Below are 10594 nucleotides of genomic sequence, written 5' to 3' on the forward strand. Positions count from 1 at the left end.
TTGCTTAGGCTTAAAACACGAATTAGTTTAGTGGGATTCTGCTGTAGTACAACAAAATGGAGTTTATTTGTAGTTACGATGTCCCTAATATTCCATTTGAAGTTTGAACGTATGTAAGTTAGTTCCTAGATAAACTGTTTCTCCTTTTAGTATTTTTTGCTATCTCAAATTCTGATGAAGAAACATGCCTTTTAGATAATTAATGTAATGTGGAACTTTCATTTTACAGTACAATATTTAAACCCTACTGGCAGTGTCAGTAACCTGGTTTTAGCTGATTGAACTTTTAACCTGTGAAAATTCTTTACTTATTAATGAACTAATATTAGAAAATCAATGGATGTTTTCATTCTCTCCAGTTAGGACAGTTCTCACAGAACCCAAGGTGATTTTTCATGCAAATAATATAGTGGGAATACATAAAATAAAACCATATGATGACCTGTATTGGAAGTAAATGCCTGAATTGAGAGTAAATACAGTAAGCAAGAGTTAAAGTAAACTCTGTTAGTTATTAGTTATTCCCTAAACAGCCAGAGAAAATCTTTAAGGTCCTTTAGGGTGTGTCATTGTACTCTGCATTTAACATATGCAGTTGTCTAAGTGCTCATACAATTTTGTTGTCTGCATGGAAGAGTTGGGCTGAGATACAAAATTTTGTCATCTCTTGTGAGTGGAAATTGGAGGAATAATCTTTGGAAGGAATAATAGCATAAAAATAACTAGGTGCATAATAAATGGAAATTCAAGAGCAGTAACTACTATGCTTATTTTTAAACAACTAAGTGCATAAATAACATGAATAGAATATTTTAAAATATGCTATAAATATTGCATTACTTATTTACATATCTTCTGTTTTTCAATTGCTTTATTAAAAGTCTATTAACTTCTGCTTTTCAGAACAGGCACTCTATATAACTTAACAGCACCATGCAACGCTAACTGCAGGTGTTTGCGCTCCATGTACTACCCAATTTGTGGCAGAGATGACATCCAGTACTTTTCTCCCTGTTTTGCCGGATGTGCCTCATATCTTTTTAACAACATGAAAAAGGTACTTTATGCAATGAAAATAGCTGACATGGTTTATTCTGGTTTCCTGTAAAATGCACTATATTTCAAAATGTTCTTCCCTTAGTATGACAGGAAATTGCAGTATTTATGAATTTAAGTGGCAGTTACTAAGAGATATACTCTGACCAGGTATTTTTAGACATTCTACTTGTGAAAGTGTGATGTTTAATATTAAGTTTACTTACTTGATGACAGTTGATGTTTCATGGGGTTTCTGATTTATCAGAGTGATACAAAATATGCTGAAAACACAATACAAATGGAGGTTGTATTTAGCAAAATCCAGCAACTGCAGTTCGCTTATGGTACCAGTGTGACTCCCACTGCTGGTCTCTAACGTGTTCACTGTCACAGTGCTGGCCCTCCTCAGTTGTTGGGAAGGCTTACATGGGTTGAAGCCAGGTCAAGCCTATTGCTCTATAAAATGTTTCTGGTAGTTGTCTGGCTTCTTATACTCTGTTGGTTCAGAGTTCTGGTTTAAAAACCGTCAAGAACTGTAGACTACTTCCCATGATATTGATGTTGTATGTATGGTGGTCATTAATATAACATGTTATACCAAGTGGTATAACTTGCTATACACCAAGTATATAGCAAGTTAACCAGTGGTTTTGCTGTCTTTCAAATTGCTGAAATTTTTTTTGTTTGGATTTTAAAATGTGCTTCTTACTATGAATGTACAGCTGTTTTGCTTTATATTGAAGTTTGACCTGTTTTACCACCCTCCCTGTCCTTCACCTGCCATGTTTGTGCTGGTCTGGCTAACTTAGGAGTATGTTTCCATTCTCTTAATGAGCTCTGGGAGAAGCATTTACACCACTGGTTGATTCACTGAAGTGGCATAGCTGTTTCTTTTCTGTATAGCTTTCTTTGCAAATGTTCTGGTCATTCACAGCCTGCGTTGTTTTGTGAGCTTTCTGGGCACATCACTTTTTCCCATCTCTGAGCCTCCCTTCATTGTAAGGGCTTACTGGTTAGCCACAGTATTTCTCATTTGTGTGATGCCATTTTGCAAATACTTCTACCAGACTTTCTAATGCTGATAATAAGTTAAATCTAAATGTACTTTACATAGAATTGACAATCAGAAAAGTCAGCAATTGTCTTGACATTACCTGAAGTTCCTATCTATATCTTTAAGCAAAATGCAATGTTTATTGTATACGTGACAATCTGAGTTTTGAAAACTTGAATGTCAGTAGCCCCTAATGCAGGAATGGTAAGCCATGAAAGTGCCTGGGTATTTTCAAGCCTTCCCAGAACTGAGGGGCTTTCTGTGCTTGTCTCTACTAGTACAACAAACTCTTGAGCAGGGATGTGGGAGGAATACAGAGAGATCCAAAAGTCAAGCTGACCCAGAAAAGGCCTTTCTGCTTTTTATATTGGAAAATGAGAGGAGGTATTATCCATAAGAAAATGTAGGAGACTAACGACTTCTTGCTGTGGAAATTTCACACTTCACTGACACAGTTTTGTTTATTTTCTTTGAAAACAAGCTTCTGTGGATTTAGATGAAGAATATATTCCATTTTTTTCACCTGCTTATAAGAGTGGTCCTATATTGCTTCTATTCTTTCCTGCTTAAGTCTTAAGATCTCACCTCTATGTCTGCATATGGTTTGGCTCTAACTTCTGCAAGTTTTTTATGCTTGTTGCTAAAAGCTTGCTCCATACAAAATGGAGACTATTACTGTATTTTTAGGTCAAAAAGCCAAAAGTATCTTTTGCTCAGGTGAGCTGGATCAGTCAAGTTCCGATGAACCAGTTTTAAAAATTAGTGTTAGTGTCATGTGCTCATCAGCAAATGGACTGTTTCCCATATGGTAAAGTCAATGTTTATTCTTGTCTTGTGTGATGCAGACACAATGAAAATATACCAAAATAGTTTCATTTTGTGTCATTCTTGGAGCTAAATTTTGTCTTATAAATTATTTGTAGACATACCACAACTGTTCCTGTATTGGGAAATCAAAAAGAGAAAATGGTTCAGAAGACTTTCTCTATGAAGCTGTCCCTGGGAAATGTCCAACCCAATGCAAATTTTTACCTTTATTCCTGACCTTCTTCTTTTTTGCTGTTGTTTTTACATTTATGGCTAATACTCCAACAACTGTGGCCATTCTCAGGTAATGTTTTTTGGTCTGAAAGAAAGGTAATATTCTTGTGAAAACTAATATCAGTGAAATACTTCTATTTGTTTTGCTTTGCAATGCGCTGTTTGAACAAGTTTGCGTAGTAAGCAAGCAGTACTTTAAACAGAGGACTTTCATACCACTGTTCACTCGTTAGTAGAAATGTTTTGAATCTACTTTAAAAAATCTTTCTTACATGTAGCAAAATCCGTTTTATGGGAGTGCTTTTGACTGTTTTAGTTAAAGCAAAAAGGAATAACATGCCATTTGCTTTGATGAAGAAAATATTTGACTAGCCTGTCTATTGATAGTGTCAGTATTTCAAATTGTATCAGGAAATGGACAAAATAACAACTGATCTTGTATTTTCAGCCTTTTATTCCTGTCTCAATTCAGAGTTCTGGTTTGAAAACTTGTCAAGAACTGTAGACTACTTCTCATGATACTGATGTTGTATGTATGGTGGTCATTAATATGACATGATAGCAAGTTAACCAGTGGTTTCGCTGTCTTTCAAATTGCTGAATTTTTTTTTTTGGTTTGAATTTTAAAATGTGCTTCTCATTCTGAATGTAGAGCTGTTTTGCTTTATACTGAAGTTTGACCTGTACCTCTAATACTTCTAGTGAAAAGATAACCATGATGCATAGACATGTTGCTTTGTGAGGATGTGGCTAGATGCCTTTTGGCATGGGGCTGAGGAAATCAATAACATCCTAAACCAGTGCTTTGTAGTAGCCTCCTGTCCAGGTTTGGTGTAAATCTGGAATTAACAGCTTGTCATATTGGTGTGCAGGCAGAATAATGTGCAGTTCTGCATTATCTTCAAAATTGAGCTGACAGTTTTATTTCACTAATTCTAAGCAGTAGCATTTGGATATTTGAATCCATATATAATTCAGCTGAAATAGTGAAACAGTTTTTATGGAAAAAAGGACTGTAAGTAGTTTAAATTTTCAAAAATTAATTAAAAAAGCTAAATGTCAGTAAATTTTACTGTATATCCTGATATCTTTTCAGTGAGCCTATTTTGTGCAATTTCAAACATAAAATGAAATATTTATGACAGTGTTCTATTGCTAGAAATATTCACCTGCATGATGTGAAACTCATTCTCCTTCTCTTAATTGCCTTTATGGGTAATAGGGTCCCAACACTGACTGCTGATAAGTGCTCCTCTGGGATGTTTTGATGTGCCTAATTCTCACACATACTCCATAATGTGGGAATAGCTTCTGAATGTATAATATGGTCTTTTTCAACAGTGTGAGTTTATTAAAAGACATGATAGTTTCTTAAAGGAAATAGTTCTGAAACTAAATTAAGCAAGTTATGTTGTATTTAACCTCCATGGTAGCACCTTTAAGACACTGTCATGGGAATGTTTGTTCCTGGAAAAGTATCTTAAAATAGGTAAGAGGTAAAGAGGTGAATTTTGCTACTTGTTAAATCAATATATTGGTTTGTATAGCAGAGGCCAGCACACTTATTGAGGTCAGATGAATATATGCAAAGGTTATGGAAATACAGCATGTTGTGCTGTGCTGTAGTCTAGTCTCAATTCATGTTTCTTTAGGTATAATAGCTCAGGATTGCATCCTAGCACTGTTTTAATTTCCTTGGTTGTTCTATGGAAAAAGTGTTCAGCAGTATATCAGGGTGCTGATAGCAAGCTTCCTTTTTATTTATACTATTTTGTTAAACTAGTTAAATCCAAAATTTCTTGATGGGCTACTGCTGTTTTTTCTATCTTTTATCTAAACACCACTTGAAATAGTTCAGTTACTTGTTCTGCACACTGGATTTCTAAACCCCTCAGCAATTAACAGGTTAAAAGAGTATATAGAGATAAAGCATATTCACTGAGGGACACAGCACAGAAGTGGAACTTGTTTACTCTGTGTTAAACTGCAAATCTTGTTTACAGGTGTGTGCCAGATAAACAGCGCTCATTTGCTCTTGGAGTACAGTCAGTGTTTCTGCGACTACTGGGTATGACTTTCTTGTTGAAACATTTACCTCTGAATAATCTACTTATTTGACAATTTTTTCTAGACTTTTAAATAATGTATTAAGAAGCTTTCAGAGGAGCTTGAAGCAGTTTGTCATTGGGTTATAGCATACACTTGTTGTAAGGTACCATCTGGATTCAAATTCCTTGTTAATAGGGTATTCATGCTCTCTGTAGCTTTTCTTAGTCTTATGAGCACAAACCAAATACAGGTAACTGTCCTTCTTTCAGTTAAAGGCATCTGTTGTTACTTTCCCCAGAAGAAGGCCTATTCTGAAAGCTGAGATAAGAAAAACTGATGTAATAGAAAAGAGCTTCATGTAGTTAACATCTGAAATCCAGAAGTTAAAAGAAAAGTGAATAGGTGGAGCCTTTCCTCTTCTTTCTTCCTTTAAAATACCTTTGACTAGTTTTAGCATTTATTGAAATTGTAGATACTTGTACATAAATAATTATTGAGTATGATGTGGGAAATATAATACTTACATTCTAAATCTAAGCATCTCCAACATTTCAGTAAGACAGATGAATCTCCTTAACAAAGGAAACAGAGCTATGCATAGGTATTTTCTGGTCCCCACTGATTCAAATTTTCTCAGACATAATTTAAATTCTTGTTTTCATAGTAGACTGTTTTTAAATGGCATATTTAATTCAAGACTGGGACAAGACACAAGATTGGCCTTCTATTCCAATATTTAGTACTGCAGCCATTCCCTCTCCTTTGAGATCACATATCTAACAGTGTGAGTTTTGCTTTGCTGTATTCAAACTGTGATTAAGTCATTCTACCAATAAAGTGTAACAAAAGCAAACATCCTCACAGGTAGAAATTAACTGGAAGATAGTGCTCAATGTTATATGAGGGTCTCTCTGTTTCACTTTACTCAGAGTTCATATATTTATGATACAGCTCTAACTCCTGACTTCAGTGTGGAGAGATAGAACTTTTTGCACTGCCTATACTATGACTGAAGAAGGCATCAATTAACAGCATTACTTACCAGCAACATATTTTTGTTGCAGACTTGGGGAATCACACAAGGGTTTTAGGCTGAAGACCTAGTGAGGGACATAGCTACTTGGTTAGCTCTAGGAGAGTTTAGGTCTTGAATAGGTTGGGTAGACATGCAGTGATGTACCTGGTACGTTTATTCTAAAATTGGCTATACCCGGATCCAAGACAGTTGTGCATTATAACACACAAAAATCACACGGAGTTAATAAAAGCTATGCAAGAATAATTTTAAACACTGTGCTTTTTTTTGGTGACATTTTTACTGGAAGCTTTGCTACATCTGAGGAATGGGAAGAAATGTATAACTGAACGCATAAACATCATGGTATTTCAGTTCTCTTCATTTGGAACAGATTGGTGTGTATGATCAGAAGAAAGGGAATTTCTTCCTTTCAGTTAAATTCCTGCTTCCTTGATTAGTTGTTTTCACCCCTGATTTTAATTACTTTTTTCTACAATGAAGACCAAGGAAATTAAGAAGCTCAAGTCTTGGAATAAACTTCTTGCTTAACAAAGTGAGAACTGTATAAAGAATTAACTCTATGCATCCTACCTATTAACTGAGAGCAATGTTAGGTGCAGACTTACTGTGTAATATGAGGCCTATGACTTTGATTAAAATGTTTTGTTTAGTGTTTGGTTCTCCCATTTTATCTTTCCCACCAGTATGGCATTTCACTGTACACATGAACCCCAGGTATGCCAAGTAACTCAAACATTCTAACATGTTACTGTGTTTTTTAGGTACTATTCCTGGACCCATTTTGTTTGGTGTTGCTATAGACAACAGTTGTACTCTGTGGGATATTAATGAATGTGAAACTAAAGGAGCTTGCTGGGTATATGACAATGAAAGAATGGCTTATTTGCTGATGGGCATAAGTAAGTCTTTTATATTAAATACATCTACTAGATAATAGATACACTGAGCCTGGCTGATAGATGGGAATTATTTTAAAATAGAACCTTACACTTTTCATTTTTAGCAGCAGTGTTTTTTAAGTTGTTTTTTTTTTCATAAATGATCAGCAAAATATTATGGAAAGAGAAACACCACAGTAATTAAACCTTAAAGGCTACTTAAAACACTCTTTTAATAGTAACATGAAATAGTTTTGCTCTTTGGTCATGCTTCATTGTCACACTAGATTTTTAAGGGAGTGGCTTACACTTCAGTCTGTCTTCAGGGCAATGAGCATGATTAGGGATGTGAAGATGATTAGAGGGATGGACTACCTCTGCTATAAAGAAAAGGCTGACAGAATTGGGATTGTTCAGCCTGAGAAAGTGTAGTCTCCAAGCTGACCTTATGGTGGCCTTTTGGTACAAGAAAGATAGAGGAGGCCTCTGTCAGAGAGCATAGTGATGGAACAAGGGGTAATGGATTGAAACTCGGAGGGTAGATTTTGGTTAGATATTAGGAAGAAACTGTTTACTCAGAGGGTGTCCAGGCACTGAAACAGGTTGCGCAGACAAGTTATGGATGGCCCATGCCTGGAAGTGTTCAAGGTATGGGGCCCTGAGCAGCCTGATCTAGTGGAAGGTGTCCCTGCCCCCAGCACAGGGTTGGAACTAGACAGTCTTTAGCTTCTCTTCCAAACCGAACCATTCTGTGATTTTCTGGGTTGGTGTGTTGGCAGTTAAGGGCTGGGGAGCTTTCTTCCTCTTTTTGTATTTCAGTTCTTTTCCCTAACTTTATATTAAGTTCTTGAAAATATCTCTGAACACTAGTCAGAAAAGTTCTTGACTTGTTTAACAATCTGTTCCCTTCAAATGTGAGGTATATATGCTAGTGGGAGGGAGGGTAGGCTAAGCTTGCATCTGTGATAAGTGCTGTTGTCCTGTGTTCTGGCAATTTTGATATTTACAGTATGTAAACTGAAGTACTGATGACTAATTCTGAAACTGAAAAAGCAGTAGTCACAATTTCATGTTTAAGGATCTCGTGGCATATTTGTGATAAAATAAAATACTGCTTTGCCCTTCTCCTTGGCCTTCCAAGTTGCACAAACACCTTTCTGTAACTTTTTAAGATGGCTGATCTTAACAGGCATTCTATGTGTGAAGTTTTAGTTTCTGGAAAATGGAATATTGATATAATGAATGACAGTACTGAAACAAGAAATAAGGAAGACTTACACTTGAGGCTAGAATGGGGTGAAGAAATACAGAACTGAACAAAGGTAGTAGCTGCTGCAAGCAAAAACTGGCAGGCAGGTGAGGGGTCTGAATTCAGTTGGATGACTGCTTTTATCTGCCCTTTGCTATTCATGTAAAATACATTTAAATGGAAGCTATGAATTTCAGTCTTACTGGGTGTATGTAAATCACCATATAAAGCCTTATAAATGAGTGGAACACTGTGTTTGCTACTGAAAGTGAGTGCAATAAAGACTCTCCTGTTCTTTGCATTCAGGTGCTGCTTGCAAAACCATCACAATCATCTTTGTGGTCATGGCAGTGTGTTTCTACAAGCCTCCACCATTAACTAAAGCCCTGCCACGAAAGACTTCAGAAAAGATATCTGTTATATGCACATAAATTATGAACAAATCAGGGACTTTTGAAAGAAAGCTGTAAAAATAAGCATTATTACAATACTTGTACCAAAGTTCTTGTTGCGTAAATATAAAAGATTATATTCAACATTTGAACAACTTGAAATATTTTGAATCTGTAGTGTTCTCTAATTTGCTAAACATTGTTTAGTATTCCATTGTGTCTATCCAAAGAAGTTACACTGAAATTTGCAGTCTAATTTTAAAAGTCTGGTATGTAACTTAATTGAAACAAGATGGAATACTCTGATCATAAAACAGGAAAACTGAACTGAGCTGACTGAGCCCCGTTTATCCTTAAATGTTACTGTAGTGGGAGAAAACAACTTACTTGGTATATTGAAGAGAACCGTGTTTGTTTAAAAAGGACTTAATATGCACATAATCTGGGCTAGTGCCTTTGGGGATTTGTCTGCAGGACAAATGCAGACATGGGAATGTGTGAGTTTGGCTATGCTTTAGAAATATTTTTACATGTTATCTTAATGGCATAAGTTCACTTTTTAGTATTTGTAGGAAAATGTAAATAGTTATGATAGAATAGCTGGGTTGCAAAATCAAAATATTTGTTAATTTAAGTGCTTGAGTTTCTATCTGGAATATATACAGAAACTTGCTGTCAGTGGCTTTATTTAAGCATTGTTAAAATGTTTCTATAAAATTTGAAAATAAAACCTATTTTCTTACTACATCTGTGTGTGCTTTGTCATTTCCAAATGTGAGTTCTTCTTGACTCCAAGAAACACAATGCTGAAGGCTAGCAAGAATGTGTATGGAAGCATCAAAACTAAAATATGGCTTTAGTTGTTCTTTTTGACTTATATTTTTATTATGTTATGAGTCATGCTATTAAAGCCACATTTGTATAGCACAATGCAAGTGGTCACAAGTTAGCCACTATTACCAAACATTAAACTGTATTGCCTACTACTTGAAATATCATTGAATACTGACAGGAAAATTTTAATGAGTAAGATATCCTCTATACTGGCTTTACTTAGGTAATAATTTTTTTCTCTCTTGCATTGGCTGTTCATGTCATTCTTATGAAGCTGTGTGCCCTCCTCCTTGGCTTAAAAGGACTGTACTCATTGACTCTGCTAAGATTTTTTAAACAAGTGCTAGAACAAAGGATTATGACATAGTGCTCACGTTTCATCTAATTCTCTATATGTACCTGTTAAATTAGGTGGAGGTTAAGTACGCAACTCAAGAAGATCTTCTATTTGTAAATAGCTGTCCAGGAAATAAAGCAAAATAGACTACACCCTGTGAAAGCACAAGACTTGATGGGTTTTGAGAGAGAGAAGGAAAGGGGCAGGATTTGCTTGCTTCATATAGATGAGTGTCTCCTGGTAAGTTCCTGATGAATGGGCTCATAGCAAGAGATTCATTACCCCTGAAAGAATGAGATACTGATCTTCCTTAATATTTGGCAGTGTGGCCTAAAACTCTGAATTAGTTTTCCAGCTCTTGACATGGTTTGTGTGAGGTGTAGCAGGTCATGAAAAGACATATAGTATCATAGCTGGTAAACTTGTTTCTTTTTTCTTAGTCTCTGAGATCATGGTTTACAGTTTCTGGTGCTTAATGTGTTGCATAGATTACAAAACTTGTGAGGCAGAGCAATGTGAGAGCTTTCTCTTCTGAAGAAGTTATCAGAAGTCTTGCTTGCACTGGAGTGGTTATCTGGGGGGAGAAGGAAGGAAGAATTGCTCTTGTAATTTATAATCTAGCCTATGACTCATTAAAGATTTCCCTTGCTGGTTCAGGAGTATCACCGTGACTAGAAGACAGA

At 35.7% G+C, this 10594-nt stretch overlaps 1 protein-coding gene across 3 annotated transcripts in view; it reads left to right on the forward strand.

Annotated features, from left to right (window-relative positions):
- Positions 1 to 9485, forward strand: part of SLCO4C1 (solute carrier organic anion transporter family member 4C1) — a 28599-nt gene extending 19114 nt beyond the window's left edge. For all 3 annotated transcript variants that reach the window (XM_042028110.1, XM_042028108.1, XM_042028109.1), the window contains 5 exons: positions 904 to 1057; positions 3016 to 3203; positions 5137 to 5201; positions 6983 to 7120; positions 8655 to 9485. In XM_042028110.1, coding sequence (XP_041884044.1) covers positions 904 to 1057; positions 3016 to 3203; positions 5137 to 5201; positions 6983 to 7120; positions 8655 to 8779 — 670 coding nt within the window. In that variant the 3' untranslated portion in view covers positions 8780 to 9485. The remainder of the gene's footprint in view (positions 1 to 903; positions 1058 to 3015; positions 3204 to 5136; positions 5202 to 6982; positions 7121 to 8654) is intronic.
- The last annotated feature ends 1109 nt before the right edge of the window (positions 9486 to 10594 follow it).

This window comes from Corvus kubaryi, unplaced genomic scaffold, assembly GCF_017639235.1.
Source record: "Corvus kubaryi isolate FWS band 111438036 unplaced genomic scaffold, C.kubaryi_AGA036_p1.0 37302, whole genome shotgun sequence".
Taxonomy (NCBI): domain Eukaryota; kingdom Metazoa; phylum Chordata; class Aves; order Passeriformes; family Corvidae; genus Corvus; species Corvus kubaryi.